Source organism: Portunus trituberculatus, chromosome 29, assembly GCF_017591435.1.
Source record: "Portunus trituberculatus isolate SZX2019 chromosome 29, ASM1759143v1, whole genome shotgun sequence".
Taxonomy (NCBI): domain Eukaryota; kingdom Metazoa; phylum Arthropoda; class Malacostraca; order Decapoda; family Portunidae; genus Portunus; species Portunus trituberculatus.
In genome coordinates, this window is record NC_059283.1 from 9987904 (window position 1) to 10004909 (window position 17006).

Consider the following 17006-nt stretch of genomic DNA (forward strand, 5'->3'; position numbering starts at 1 on the left):
TGTTTTCATATGTATTGACTAGCACGTCGAATGATAGTCAATCCTGCATTACCAGATTTTCAGTTTGAAACCTGTGTGTTGCTGTAGATGAAACCAGCCTCACAAGCTCATGTTAGTTCATTATTCAAAGTGCAGTGCAGTGGTATTGACCACATAGTTGCTCAGTTAGTAGGTGATGCTCTTGCCATGTATGCAGACCTTGTGCAGGTTGACAGTTGTTCATCTGTGAGAATTGCACCTAATTATACATTATTTATTGTAGAATGAAATTGCATGTAGCTACACTAGTCACAGACTTGTGTGTTAACTTTACCAGCGCTAACAAAACATCAGTCTCCAATCAGTCTGTGCTTGGAACTTGTGACACATGGAGTGAATGGTTTCATTTTCCATGAATTAACATACTGTATACATTTTGCTTTATTTAGAGTTACAGACTTAGGGAGTTATTATCTAATTATTTTTGTGGAAATAACATTCCATTATTTCCTGTATGAAATATGCTTAGTAATTTCAGTATATAACTGAATATCAGATGTTATTTTAATTTCATCTGATAAAATTTAGCATTTATCTTTGTACAAATACATCATTTCCTCCCAAAAAAGTATATAGCCACATTTATTTTCAGTCATGTTGATTAAGATTACATTTTTCCTTCTTCTTCATTTATACTTCCTTCTAGACCTATTCTATTGATTAGGATTAATTACTTCACGTAATATCATTGTCTCACAGCCATTTATTGTTGGTGATGTTTAGCTCTATTATAAAGAAAAATTTCTTCCATAAGGTGATACTAGGTGGATGAATACACCGACTAACAGCACTGCCATTCACGAAGAACAATTATGTATGATTTCAGCGACATACTAATAATGTTTCCAGTTGTTTTCAGTGCAACGGTTTAAATTATGATAAAGAAAACCTTGTTTATTCAAGTTCAAATGATAATATCACTAATGTTCCTCAGGGAAGAGAAGCACTTAGTCTCTCGGGGAGTCAAGGCATCCTCTCCTGAAAAAGTTAGGAAAGAGTTGGGTCCTCTCAGTCTAAACTTTGAACACAAGCAACGGTCGGGAACCCTCAACTCCATAACAGGTTAGTGAAAACCACATGTCACCTTCATTTTTTAATTACTGCTTTTGTTTCCTCCCATTCATTGAAACAGTTACGCCTTATCAAGCAACTATTGTTTTTCATACAATTATATTTTTCTGTATGTAAAATGTGGCAACCAAGAAAGAAAAGAAATGGAAAATTTGTTAAAGGAAATAGTAAAGGGGATCAGCATCAATTTCTATCAAACTCATTTTCTGTGGTAGTAATGAATAGTTATTGGAGTGGCACATGGTCACTAGATGCATTGATACAGTGATGGGAGATGTTGCCCTTTGTTTAACTTGGTCTTGTCTTGCAATGTTGTGTTGGGAATATTGTTTTGTGACTGAGTTTTCTATTTCTGTTGATTTATTCTTGGGTGTTGCTGATTAAACAAGAAAGGAATACTTGTATGAAAAACACTTAATTTTGTTGTCATTGTTGTTGTTTAAATTTAATAATGTTCCTCTGTAGTGAATTATTTTGTGTAGCCCTTCCATCATTAGAAGTAGCTATCATTATCTCCTTTATGAAAGCACCAAAAAGACATTTAATGGACTAACTTCATAGTGCAAATTACCCAGATGTTTCTTGAGATTAATCACATGAAAATGCTTTGGCTATTTTTTTTTTTTTTTTTTCTCTCCAATAGAAAGTTAAGTCTCTGATGGCACTTGCACTAACATGAAGCTTGTCTGTGGTGCTTGAGTTTTGATGGTGTGCTATATCTATCATGACTACCTGCCATTGGACTTGTTGAAATCAGAAGTGAAATCTTTTTATGTATCATATAGCCAGAAATCTCAATATGGTGGCATGTTTACAAAATTGGCACATAAAAGATAAACATTTCAAGGTAACATATCATTACCTAGCTGTTTTTACTTCAGTTTGAGTGTTGTTACTTTGAGATTTTAGTATATGACTGGGTCTTATTTTATGTGTCAAACACAAAAAAAATGAGCTGGTCAGTGTAAAACATAACCACAGAGGAAACCAACAGGGCCTTTATTGCTTGTGTTCATGACTAAGGAAAGGAGAATGAAAGGAAGTGTTTTATTTTAGTTAAGTACTTATACTTAGATGAGACTTTGCTCTAAATCAAAGGTAATTCCTTACCTCTGCAGCTGGGTCAGCGGATATGTCCCCAGGTTATGGTAAGCAGATTTTTCTCAAAGGAGTGACCCTTAACCCATTGCCCTTAATGTGCTCGAATCTATAACGAGATTCTCCTGTTCCTAGACTCTCTTAACCCTCCTGTATGTACCCTCCTAGATGGTGCACCTTCCACCCTCCTTCCCTCCTCACCTCCTTCCCTCCCTCACACACCCTCTGCTTCTTTCACTATGTTTCATTTATTACTCTCCCCCATCACAACACACACACACACACACACACACACACACACACACACACACACACACACACACACACACACACACACACACACACACACACTGAGGAAAAACTGAGGAAGCTGGGGCTGACCACATTAGAAGAGAGAAGAACAAGAGGAGACATGATAACTATGTATAAATTGGTGAACAAGATTGACATACTGGACAGAGAGTTGATAAAGGTGACCACAAGTAATCATCTCCGAGGACATTGAAAAAAAGCTAATAAAAGACATCTGTCTAAATGACGTGAGAAAATACAGTTTCCCGCATCGTAGCATTGATAAGTGGAATAAACTGAGCAGTGATGTCGTTGACGCGGTGTGTGTCAATCAGATGAAAGAGAGATATGACAGGAATGGACAAGGAGACAGGACACAGAGAGCTTAGCTCGGGCCCTGTAATACACAAATAGGTAAACACACACACACACACACACACACACACACACACACACACACACACACACACACACACACACACACACACACACACACACACTTTCAGCCTCTCCATCATACTTTTTCATGTATAGTATCCTCTTTCTTATATAATTATTTATGTTTTTCAAAGCAACTCTCATCCCTATAACCTCTGCAACTTATTCCTTTCTCTACTTATTTTTACATCTTTGTGATTGAGTGTTCATTGTCAAACAACATGACTGAGACAAGTAAGAGTAATTTCTGATTCATCTGTCAATATGATGTGTTTGGTTTATCTGACCAGCCCATTGCCAGGTTTCAACTCCCTCATGTGTCTAGGATATGGCTGTCATGACTGCCAACACTGCCAGCCTCCATGCACACACAGATGGTGATGCACAGGACTGGTGATTGCAACTCTAAACTAAACTCTATCCCAGTTTGGTTTCTGATAATACTATCAGAAATTATGGTGTTAAAAATTATAAATAATACAAAGAAGTAGCATGAGCCAGAATGTGTAGTAGTACCTGTACAACAGAATGCTGTTGAAAGCAGTGCAGTAGAAGTGAAGCATTACTTGAATGTGAAATTTGTTTGCAAAAATTATTATAAAGTAGTGAACAAGTCAGTCAGGAAATGATAGTAAATTAGTGAAAGTATACATTAAGGAAGGGAAATATTATCTTTCATGTAGAAGTCTGTGGTATTTTTTTTTCTCTCTTTTTAGATATATTGTGGAAATAGGTTGGACTAATTTATTAAAATTACTTGAAAATGCTATAATTGGTGAAGATCATTGAATTTCAAAATTTAATTCTTCAAGAAACATGAAAGGAAAGAGAATGAAGGAAGGACTTGATGTGAAAGTTGCATTGATCAAAAGTGAAGGGACAGATTACAGTGCAGTAGAGGTGGTCACATGTAATACCTTTACCTGATATGGTAAGGAAGGGAGTGGGAGAAGGAAGGAGGAGAAGGAGGTGATGTGGCTGCTAATGTGAGATAAAGACCATGTATGAGAAGGGAGAACTGTTTTTCTTTAAAAGGAAAAGATAAACGGATGAATTGAGGCTGATGGGGATCAAGTGGACAACAATAGAGTGGGTGAACAAAATGAAGTAGACTTTTTTTTATCTCTTATGACCTTCAAGGCAATAGAATGATCAGACATCAGAGTTTATTAGGTTAGAATAGTGTACTGTAGAACTTAATTAATTTCAGTGTAAAGTATGAGTAATCTCTCCATGTTGGATATAAACTCAGTAAATCCTTAATATGCCATGCTATGTATACTTAGATCTTTATTTTTATTGGTGGGGCAAATACTACTACCTGCATGAAGAAGCCTGCCAACCAACACTGACTTATATAGTATATCCTCCACATCAGTTGTATAAAGTGTGCCCTATTGGTGTCACAAACTTCATAAAAATTGTGCACATTTAGGAAGGAAGTTATTTAATTTAATTTATTCTTTTGTCACACCTGGTATAGGATAATATTTAGTCTGAATATCCACTTGGCATTTGTGTACATGTATTTTGTGTCACAGGTGAGGAACATCATTGTTTTAAATCATATTGTTATAAAATAAGTTAAGATTTATTGGAATAACATTGGAAGAGAATTGTTGCTACTTACAGTTAATCGTGCAAGATTTTAGGACAGTAGTACTATTGAACAGAAAATGTAAAGGCTGCTGCACAACTCGTGTTAAGATGCCACATTGTAGCAGTGTCTGTCTAAACTGTTGATTCACTCCCACTGACTTTGTACTTCATGTGGATGAGACTTTGTCATCACTTAAATTGAAACCAGACATGATTTTCTATTTACATACCTTTGTTACTGGAAGTCTCTCTCTCTCTCTCTCTCTCTCTCTCTCTCTCTCTCTCTCTCTCTCTCTCTCTCTCTCTCTCTCTCTCTCTCTCTCTCTCTCTCTCTCTCTCTCTCTCTCTCTCTCTCTCTCTCTCTCTCTCTCTCTCTCTCTCTCTCTCTCTCTCTCTCTCTCTCTCTCTCTCTCTCTGAAAAATAATGAGTGGTCTTGATACATGTGTCACAGATGCTCTCTATATAGAAGTTAGGCTATGCCAGTAACTAATTACCTTACATTGTAGTGTGTAGTAGCTAATACAATCATATGTCCATCCCAACAAACACTTCACTGATATGTCTTCCCAGTGGTGCTAGCTAACATCCCAACACCACCAGCCCCTTCAGTCTGCAAGGATTTATTAGCTCCTTGTCTGCCAGTAAAAACTAACAACCTGTGTGTATTTTCGTCCGTAGGGGTCCTTACTCAGCTCAAACGTAGCTTTACTGACCTCCGCCTGCATAGAGTGGAGGGTAAGGTGCATAGATCGGAAAGTAGATCGGGTAAGACCAGTATCCCTCAGGTATTTATTTTGTCCCTTGATTTTCATAGTTTTGTCTCCTAGTGCCCCTTTAAGGTAATGTTTGTGCTAAAGTCTGATTTTTTTCTTTTTTTTTAATAAGCATTGAAAGTATACTTCATGTGTGTTGCAAATTATTTTATCCTCCTTGTAATATATGTCCTCCCCATAGACACATGAGAAAAAACTTTTGAGACTAATGTTTCCAGAGTAGTTCTTTTTTGCATTGGTAATATGCACATTTTTATACCCTTGTCACGTTGAGTATTTTGGTGTTCCTTAGCCAACCTCTAATTGTTTTTACCACTTTCTACTTTTGAATAGTGGAGAAATGATTTTTAAAGTATGCATTGTGCATTGACATTGTTCACTTAGTCCACACATTCCCTTGGAAGAATATCTTGCAAATTATTAGAATTATTCTTGCTTAATGTCTGTGTGTACCACCTAGAATTTTGTCCACTAGTGTCCCTGCTCCATTCCACCCTCACATTCACCACCAAGAAATTTTAAAAGTCAATACCCATCAGTTTACAATTTTTTTCCCTAAGGAAAATTTTCAGGTGTTTTTTTTTTTTACATTTTCTTGAGTAGCTTGTGTGGTGGGGCTACATAGCTGTGTTTACCATGTTTGAATATGCTGGACATTATGCTGCTACTTTTGTCATTATGGAGTGTGAGGTATCCAGCTATCCAGCTGTTTTGCTGGGAATTGACTGCATGATCTTCCTCCACTTGAGAAGTGACGAGATTTTTGCTGAAGCTCAAAGACTTTTTGTATAATGAAAGCATGAAGATATTCAAGCCGCATGTTGTAATGATTTATTGGGAAATGTATGCTGAAAAAAACCTTGGATAACATAAAGATTATACCATATTTTTATTGATTAATCACTATAGCAGTTATAGTAGTATTAATGTTTTGGTGTCTAAGTGAAGATTAGTCATCAAAGTAATGTTCTTATATCTCAGTATGATTTGTCTTTGTTTTACTAGTCAGTTTAACCATCCAGACTTGTAGTTGTAATTGTCTCTTTTCATAAAAATTCAAGTGCATTTCAAAGTTGAGGCATCTGATTGATATATTTATAATCTAGTTGACTTTTACTGATTTTTCTAAGATGTTATTTGATATTGAAATAATTTTATCTAATTTTTACCTACATATCAACATTTCTTTGTTAGTTGATAATGATAGAATAGGAATTGTTTATCTGCAGAAACTTCTTTATTGTTTCAAATAAGTAATCAAAACTGTAGCTCTCATGATGACACAAGGCATAGATTGGTAGAACAGATCTCATTGTCCCCAAATCCTAATTGAGACACCTTCAATTGGCCAACCCCCTTAAAGGGGGAGTCACACTGCTATATAGGTAGACTTAGATTTATGGTAAAGTAGAAGAAAGACGGTGATTATTGAATTGAAATGTTCCATGTTATATATATATATATATATATATATATATATATATATATATATATATATATATATATATATATATATATATATATATATATATATATATATATATATATATATATATATATATATATATATATATATATATATATATATATATATATATATATATATATATATATATATATATATATATATATATATATATATATATATATATATATATATATATATATATATATATATATATATATATATATATATATATATATATATATATATATATATATATATATATATATATATATATATATATATATATATATATATATATATATATATATATATATATATATATATATATATATATATATATATATATATATATATATATATATATATATATATATATATATATATATATATATATATATATATATATATATATATATATATATATATATATATATATATATATATATATATATATATATATATATATATATATATATATATATATATATATATATATATATATATATATATATATATATATATATATATATATATATATATATATATATATATATATATATATATATATATATATATATATATATATATATATATATATATATATATATATATATATATATATATATATATATATATATATATATATATATATATATATATATATATATATATATATATATATATATATATATATATATATATATATATATATATATATATATATATATATATATATATATATATATATATATATATATATATATATATATATATATATATATATATATATATATATATATATATATATTTGTTACTTATTCAATGACAGTGTTAGTTTTAAGGGCAAGCTTTAAAAACAAGAACAGTTGTTAAAGTATATATTTAGGCTAAGTACTTTTGGTAACATTTTAAAACACTTCAGAAGTATTAGTTATTACGGGTATCATACCATTTATCCTGTTGCCTGAAAACTTGAATTGTATATAGTCGAATTGTATATAGTGTGACTTTATGACTGATCAGTATTTCTTTTATCTCTCCTTCTTTCATGACGGCTTTTTGTCCCTAAGGAAATAGCAGTGGCACAAACCTCATCACAGATATTTCTTTCTCAGTTCATCCAATGTATTTACTGTGTTGTTGTTTCAGTTCACAGCCCTTCAAATATAACACATCATTCTGTGCTAATAACTAATCCAATTTGTTCACAGCAGTTCTAATAGAGCCATATTATTGTTGTGTTGATGCCACCACTCTTCTGTCATTGATATTGCTATGCACTCTTGCTGCAGCATTCCTTCCATGACCAAAGCAATCTCTTTGTCATGATGAGTGTCCTTCAGTCAAGAAAGCTGAACCATGAATATTTTGTAAAACTCCATCCAGAAAATTCACGATAAAACTAAATTCTTCAACATTTGCAAAATTTTATTAATATCTTTAAGAGGTTATTTCACATATAATTATTATTTTTAAAACCACACTTGCAAATATTACTCTAAATATCCATCAAAGTTCAAGTATGCAGGGGAAATGGTAATATACCTGTAGTACCTTCTAAAGTATTCCTTTATATAGCAAAATGTTGTACAAAACTGCGACCATTATTATGAAATGATAAAGATTGTATGTGTTCGTTGCATCACCACAAGTTGACAGGAAGGCAGCAACATTATCTCTTGATTTTTCAGATGAACAAAGAAAGCTATCAGGCAGAAAATGGGTCTGGTAGTCAATCTGATTTGTTAGTATGGGTCAGTGTTGTATTTACTGTTTCTGATTGGAAGTGATCTAGATTAAGTAATTCTGGATAACTTGGAGGGACCTTTGTTGGCTACAGTACAAGCTTATTCTCATGAAAGTTGTATGCACTGTAGTTTTCTTTCTTCTTTTCTGTGTAGGTAGATGGTGCAGTGTGACTGGAACTATTCAAAATTAATGTGTCTGTGGTTATGTAGAATCAGAGTTTATCAAGTAGTAACCAAGTTCTGTGTAATTGAATATACATTTTGGACAAGAAATAATGATGCAGCAAAGGTTGAACAGAGTTTTGATTCACCATTCAATCTTGCGATGTCATTGGAATGAAGCTGTACTGTGGCTGTGCATTGGTAGTGAGTGAAGGTGTGCATACTGTACACCCTTTTAGGGTTGGATCCAACCAGAAATTGTCTTGGTTAAAAAATGCTGTCTGACTGTAGCACAAAGCAAGAGTGATGTTTATGTCTAAAAATATCTTCTCTACAATCAGTGGAAGGCACACATACTTCAGATGCAATCCTTCTTATTTCTCCCTGAAAATATAAAATGAAAAAAAAAAAAAAAAAAAAAAGATGGCTAAAGGCCCTTCAAAATCATCTAGATACTGTCTGTCCTCATGATCCAAGCAGCCCAAAAGCAAGCAGTATTATCCCCTGTACCCATCACCCCCTCCATCACACTGCCATCCACCATTATCCTTTCATTGTCAGTCCTTATTCGAAGACTGTCGTTCATATTTGGCTGATTCAACTTTATGTGAAGGACTTATTCTGTAAATTAACTTTATTACTCTAACAACATGCAAAGCGATCTTTCTATGGTGTATTGAAAGTTAAACATGCTGTATCTGGAAACATCCACACCCTCATCCTCAAGTGAACTCAGCCGGAGATGAATGAGTCATGCTTCTGGATCACTGCTTTTCTTGACTCTGCCAGCTTGATTCATGATGCATTGTTCAGTATTTTTTTGTAGAGCTAAACAGTTAGGCTTTGCCATGATAAATGTGCAAAGTTATGCTGATAAGCTGCATGATGCATGCCACTACAAAAACTTGCAGTAATGCATGACACTGTACTGTGTAAAGAAATTTTTACAGGTTTTCCAAGGCCTGTGGGGATTTTTTTTTTTTTTTTTTTTTTTTTTTTCTGCCTTTTGATTTACATACTGTTAAAAGTATTAGATTGAAGTTTTCAGTTTATTGTTACTTGAATGGTCATTAATGACAATAAAATGTATAGCTTGAGTTTCTATGTGAAATAAACTAAACAACCTTGGAGAACATGAGCGTCCCTTGTATGTATTTTTCCTGGTATACGCATTGTATGATAACCTCCTGAGCCCTTCCCAGCTTCTTAAATCTTATTGTGTTTCTGTCTGCACACAGGAACTCCACACTAAATATTCATGTGTACCTCTGAGATATATGATGTATGTCTTTGAGTATCCAAGAAAACAATTAGAACTTGTTGCTTGAGTACTTGGTTAATCTTATGTAAAATTGTTTAAAGTACATGACAGTGGTATAGCCATTTGCTTAGACATTATCAAAAAGGAAAGCTATAGAAATTCATCAGTGTTTTAAATACACACATATACACATTCACTCTCCTATGTAAAGAGGTCAATACCTACACACAGATGTATCCTAGAAAGAGATAAAGTTGGTTTCACTAACAGAAACAAAGACTCTGGATTTGGAGGCAAAGATAATGCAGTAAGCAACATATATGAGTTTAGAATTTGACTGAATTAAAGTAAATGTGGAATGAGAGTATGAATTTAGCTTAATTCATACGCACATAACATCCATGACAGTGAGGAACATGTGACTTTGAATCACTTAATGAAAGTGGATATGGATAAACAAAAATAGTGTTAGGTTAAATCATGTATATTGCAGTTAGGTATAGGTAAATACTTTCATTTATCCATGAAGGCTAATAAAAGTATGTAAATTGACTGGGATATTGTTAGCAAATTCATGCCACATATTCTGAACATTGTCATGTGTTTGTATTCATTGTAAATTGTCATGGTGATTGTTGAACAGAATAAAGTAGTTTTTTTATGTACTCTCCAGCTTGTTCATTTTGTTATATGTGCAGTAATATTACCTGATACATATATTCACAATAAAATTTTTGTGCCCCATACAAAAGTACATGATAGAAAAGATATCAGTTGGATTATTATAATGCAGAGCAACTATAATTAGACTTGACAGTGTTATTTGTTTTGCAAAAAGAGATCTTGCACCAAACAATGTTTATGCTTAGTTCATTCACTTGAACTGAAGTCTCTAGAGTCTTCACATGAGGCTTACAAAATACTTGCAGCTTAGGTGTCCAGTACCTATGTTTAGATACAACATGTTTGAACAAAACATATACATGAGATTTTTACATGTTAATACTCTATATATAATTTTGCTATAGTAAATATACATGACACAAAGTGAAAATGACCATCTCTAGATCTTTAGATATGTACTGAGAAATAGTCCCTTTTTCTTTGTTGTTTTGAATAAGATGTCACGACAGATAAGATTTTTCGTGTGGCTGTACCACTCTCATGAACTGTTAAGAGTCACCATTGTGATTGCACTGTAAGGGAAAGATCAAATTTGATCATTTAATATTACTGAAAGGAAAATATGTAAATTTAGGTTAATTCGATAAATGTCCCATAAATTTCCTAAGTGGCCTAAGTTTGTAGTAAATCAGAACCTTGTAAAAATATCCCATAACTAAGAAATTCCAAAGCACCTTTTTTTTTTTTTTTTATTAAAATGTATATTTTGCCAATCCCACACCCTCATTATGAACAAGTGTCCAGACCTGCTCTCCCGCTCCCTCACCCTCGCGCCCACAATGAGGTCTTGTGTTCCTCAGGAGCCTTCTCAAGTATGACCTCAGCGTTGGGTGTTGGAGGGCGAGAATCAAGGTCAACGTCCAGATGCTCCTCCCCAGGACCCCACGGAAAAGAGGATGCCCCACTCCTCACAAACGCTGCCCCTAGTAAGTCCTTCACTCCCCTCCCTCCCGCCCTTCATCCTCAACAATTCCTCCTGCTTTTGTGTTGAGTCATCCTGAAGGACTCTACTTGTATGTCCTGCTCCTTTTTTTGTCCTGTCCTGTGCTGAAGAGTCCTGATCCAGAGCACCCCTTTTCATGTCCATACCTGGTCATTGTGACTCACTCCTCATTTGTGACAACTTCCCCATGTGACACATTCATTCAAGGTCCTTTCACCCTCCTGCTTACCATCAAGACCTGTGTTGTCATACAGTATTCCATACCCAATGCAGCAGTCCTGATCCCACTCTGCCCCTGGTGTAGCCTTCCCCTTCCATTACCTATCCTTGCTTTTATTGTCAGACATCAGTGGCTACCTTGTGTTGAAAGGAGATTCAACACATATCCTTACTACAAGGTGTGATTTCAAAGCAAGCAGACAAGCAAGCAAGAAAGCAAGCAATCAAGAAAGAGAGGAAGAAGGAAAATATATTCTTCCTTCTTTATTTTACCATTTCTAACATTTCTCCAAACATTCTTCAAATATATGAGTGAGCAGTTTATAGAATGAGTTTTCCTAACTACATTATGTTCTCCTTTTGGCTTCATACAGTGTCTCCCAGACAGACACTCTTTAAGTTTATTACACAAACAGTGAACTAAGTCCTAACGCAATAAATCATTAATGAATATATTATCTTTTGCATTGCTGTAATCATATTTATTATGAAATTTTGGTAAATATAATTAGTTCATTTATTTTGTCTTGCATATGCACTTTCCTGCTTTTCAGCTGCTTTACATTAATGCAAGACCACTGCCTGTTTTTGTTTCTTATGTATTTTTTTGTTTATTTTTAATTTTTTATTTAATACTTCTCTTGATTATTAAATTGACATTCTAAATGTTACCTCTTTGCTACATAGCGACATAGTTTACTTTAACCATTTTTATCCTTAAGGATCCTGTGGGCTTTTATACAATAATTTTACCTGTGCCTTTTCTGATTTATCATGCTCATGTCTATCAATGCCATTTTGAGTTACCTGCTTCTATGTCTTTTGTGTTTCAAAAACAAATGTTATTATGAATATTCTCATCATGATAATCACGTCATCATCATCATCAATATCTACTTTCCACCAGCTTTTCCCAAAACCATTCATGTGCTGCATATGTAATGAAGCAATGTATGTGTATGCAAACCAAAAATCCTTGAGGACACATGCTCTATGTTCTGTAATTTGATACGACAAATAGTATGTCATGAAAAGCAATGGATATGTAAGACATGAGGAATACTTGAATAAAATGAGTTGCTGTGCATTTCAAATGAAGAAAAAGTTGTGAGGTTTGAAGTGTAGTTAACAATGTGTTGCTCATGTTGACAGAATATTAGCCACAGGAATCAGGTGATGTTATTGCAAGGTAGAAATAATGAAGCAAGTTTTGCTGTGACAGTCTCACACAGGCTGCACAAGTTGCCTGGAGAGGGATTGCTGAGATGAATTGAGATGTTGTCATTAGTTGGAAAACTATCAGCCATTTATCACTCCATATTGACAGTTGTGTCCAGAAAGATAGAGGGAAAGGAAATAATATCATGATATGTACACTTTATTGGTACTTTTACTGCTGGTAGTGCAGGAGCTCTCTCTCTCTCTCTCTCTCTCTCTCTCTCTCTCTCTCTCTCTCTCTCTCTCTCTCTCTCTCTCTCTCTCTCTCTCTCTCTCTCTCTCTCTCTCTCTCTCTCTCTCTCTCTCTCTCTCTCTCTCTCTCTCTCTCTCTCTCTCTCTCTCTCTCTCTCTCTCTCTCTGTAGATTTACTTGAATATATATATATATATATATATATATATATATATATATATATATATATATATATATATATATATATATTTATATATTCTCAGTCTCCCATGTTTTTGTTGGTTGCAAAATCTTGTTTGTTGCAATTGAAGTTGGTAGAAGTAATGGACATTATTGTTGCCGCCATCTCAGTCATTGCACAATATTGTACTTGCTTCTATGTAATAACTACAGTTTCCCTCAACATAATTGTAGTTCCTTACAGCTCCCCCATGAAGGTGACCTTTGATAACCTTGTATGGCACGGTAGTTGCAGGTAGTGCCAGTCCTGAGCGGCGAGTCCATGCCCGCCACTCCAGCTTGACTTTACCTGTGGAGGGTCAACACAGTGCCACTCACAGTCATAGTCGGGAAGTTGTGGAGGTCAACTTGCGCTTAGATGCCATCACCAGGTAGTGGGTTGTTGCATCCCGAGTGTTGTGCCACAGCTCTGTTGTGTTGTGCACTGCTGCACCTCTTGTACCTCTGGCTGCCATGTGTCTGTACCATTGGCCTCATGTTTTCTTTTTTTCTCTTTTTTTTTTCCCACCCATTTTTGTAGTGTAGCTTGACACATTTCTTATGTTGTATGGGAATATTGATATAATTTTTATTTCTTAGATTCCAAAGTTTATTTTTCTTTTTTTTAATTTTACAAGTAATCTAGTAATTGTCACTTAATCATATTTGGCAAGGAATCTGATAATAATTAGGAATAAAAGAAGAAATGTACCAAATTGTGTCTAAACATATTTGTGCACCATAACTGTTTTTATTAATTTCAATTTTCTACAGCATGCTTTATTTGTTTGTTTGTTCTTTTATGCATGAATATAATTACTAGATGTGCCTCATGTGCAATCTTTGTTTGTAGTTTTGTTGGTTGAGAATCCTTCATCTGTAAGCCTTGGACACATCAAGTCCCTGAGTGTTGGTGTTGCCTTGGATTGATGAATTGTTCCTTTGATATCAACAAAACACGAAAGATATTGTCCAAAATATCATGGGGAAAATGTTGTTGTTTTTTTTTTTTTTCATGCAGCTCATTAGTGTGTGCTAAACTGACGTATAAAGTTTATGCTTGATGGATCTCAAATGCTGCATCTAACTGCCCCCCACCCACCTTGAATGTCAGTAAACCTACTGATGCATTCTCTCTCTCTCTCTCTCTCTCTCTCTCTCTCTCTCTCTCTCTCTCTCTCTCTCTCTCTCTCTCTCTCTCTCTCTCTCTCTCTCTCTCTCTCTCTCTCTCTCTCTCTCTCTCTCTCTCTCTCTCTCTCTCTCTCTCTCTCTCTCTCTCTCTCTCTCATCCCTGATGTTTTCACGGTGAGTGTCTCGTTCTGTTAGTCAATCCAAAAACCCGTGTATCACAAGCATTCCAGGTAAAGGATTCTCAGCCTGAGTTTAGTTATTTGTTTGTGTTCTGTGTTTGAGAGCATGGCAATGTTTGTTTATACAGAACAGGAAGAGGAAGGTGAGGGGGAGGAGGAGGAGGAGGAGGAGGAGGAGGATGATGAAGATTTTAGAAATGATGTCCTTCGCTTGTTCATTAGAATGGACCAGTTCAGCAGGTATGGTGGTGTTTATTGATGTTCCCTATTCTTTGCATAATCTGACTATCATACAGTCATACAGATTTTAAAACTTCTACAAACTTTTTTTAAAACTTCATAAATGATTTTGATAATATTTGTGCTAGCCAAGTATATCTTCAGTCAATGAATTTCTTCCTTTATCAGATGACAAAAGAAATGGTAAAGAAAATGGGCCTTTATATCAACAAAACTGATATTGACACAATACTTAATTTTGTAAAACGTCTCCTCAGGCAAATGCAGCATTTGGAGATGCGTGTGACATCAGACATTGGTCACATTCTCTCCATTCTGCAACAGCAGCAACAACAGTCATCAGTTTCACCGTCCCAAATGGATTCTGATCAGGTGAGGGATTATTGTGATGAAACTTTGACACTCTGATTTAGATAGATTATTTTTTTAGCATATCCTACCTTGTTCTATTGATCCTTCATTGAACATGTGCAGATAATAGAATTGAAATCACTGGTTTCCCTCATGGCATTTAAAAATTCTTGACTTTCTGAATTTTCAGAGTCCAGAAAATCGTCGTGGTGGAGGAAATGGTTCTCGGGGAGGAAATGGACGAGAAGGTAAAGTGTTCCGACGAACTGCCTCCTTGCATGACGACACCCCGAAGCACTCAAGACACCACTACCGCTCTCTGGAGATCACTCGACCTCAGTGAGTTGTCAGAGAAAGCGTACCTGTAATGAAAAGCATTGCAAAGGTGCAAGTGTATAGTGAATAGTCATTCTGTATTGAAATACGAGACAAAAATTTGACTCGATTTCACTGGAGCTTTGGAATGAAGCAAATCGTCCTGTATTCTCAGGGTGGAGGATTTGCTAGGGCATTCAAGTGATAGCTCCACCCACCAAGGCCTTGATTTTCGAGAAGTGAGTGGAGCCCTTGGAGGCTTGAGTGGTCCTGGTCGAGGAGGAGTTGGGGGTACCACAAGACAATGCCCTTCCATGCCTCTCACTCCAGACTTGGACTCAGACTCTTTGAGACCATCTCCACCCCGCAGTCAATCCCAGCCTTCAGATTTAACACAGGTAAAATGCTCTGAGGTGTTCGATGAAATGGCCGTCATTTTTAATGCTTTGTTAATTTCCAGGTGAAACTGCTGCTCTTTGATTTTAATCTCAATTTTTAACAATACTTTGATTTTCAGCATTCTTTTTACAAATGCTAAAATAACCAATTTTATTTCTAAGGTAAAGAGGTGTTATAGGAGATACTTCTAGTGCAGTGTGTGTGTGTGTGTGTGTGTGTGTGTGTGTGTGTGTGTGTGTGTGTGTGTGCATATATATATATATATATATATATATATATATATATATATATATATATATATATATATATATATATATATTCATACTGGTTTATGTCTTCATTTCCTATCTTGTACATACTCCTGATTCTTCTTTCACTCTTGCCAAACTCTATTTTCTTGCATTTTGTCGTGTTGAACTCCATTTGCCATGTACAGCTCCATTTCCATATTCTGTCCAAGTCTTCCTGGAGTAGTTCGCAATCTTTGTCACATCTCACTTTTCGTAACAATTTTGCATCGTCTGCAAATAGGCTCACATAACTGGACACCCCATCCACCATGTCATTTATGTAGACTGCGAACATTACTGGTGCCAACACTGATCCCTGTGGAACTCCACTCTCCACCAATCCCCATTCTGATGGTCTGTCCTTAATTATTGTTCTCATTTCTCTTCCTACCAAAAGTCTTCCATCCATTTTAGTAAACTGCCATGCACTCCTCCTACCATTTCAAGTTTCCAGATCAGTCTCTGGTGTGGTACCTTATCAAAGGCCTTTTTTAAATCCAGATATATTCCATCAGCCCAACCATCTCTTTCCTGTATTACATCTATCACCCTCGAATAGTAACATATCAGGTTTGTCGTGCATGAACGCCCTTTCCTAAAACCAAATTGACACTCACAAAGTATGTCATTTTCTCCAAGAAGTCTGTCCATCTAGTCTTCACCACCCTCTCACACAT

General features: G+C 34.8%; 1 protein-coding gene across 8 annotated transcripts in view; it reads left to right on the plus strand.

Annotated features, from left to right (window-relative positions):
* The window catches only part of LOC123510428 (potassium voltage-gated channel subfamily H member 6-like), a 699140-nt gene that overhangs the window by 668725 nt on the left and 13409 nt on the right, over positions 1-17006 (plus strand). For 2 of the 8 annotated variants that reach the window (XM_045265607.1, XM_045265609.1), the window contains 7 exons: positions 974-1101; positions 5216-5302; positions 11434-11559; positions 13675-13816; positions 15232-15346; positions 15516-15664; positions 15816-16038. In XM_045265607.1, coding sequence (XP_045121542.1) covers positions 974-1101; positions 5216-5302; positions 11434-11559; positions 13675-13816; positions 15232-15346; positions 15516-15664; positions 15816-16038 — 970 coding nt within the window. Of the gene's footprint in view, positions 1-973; positions 1102-2228; positions 2259-5215; positions 5303-11433; positions 11560-13674; positions 13817-15231; positions 15347-15515; positions 15665-15815; positions 16039-17006 lie in introns of all 8 variants that reach the window. The other 6 variants (XM_045265613.1, XM_045265614.1, XM_045265606.1 and 3 more) reach the window with 5 other exon arrangements.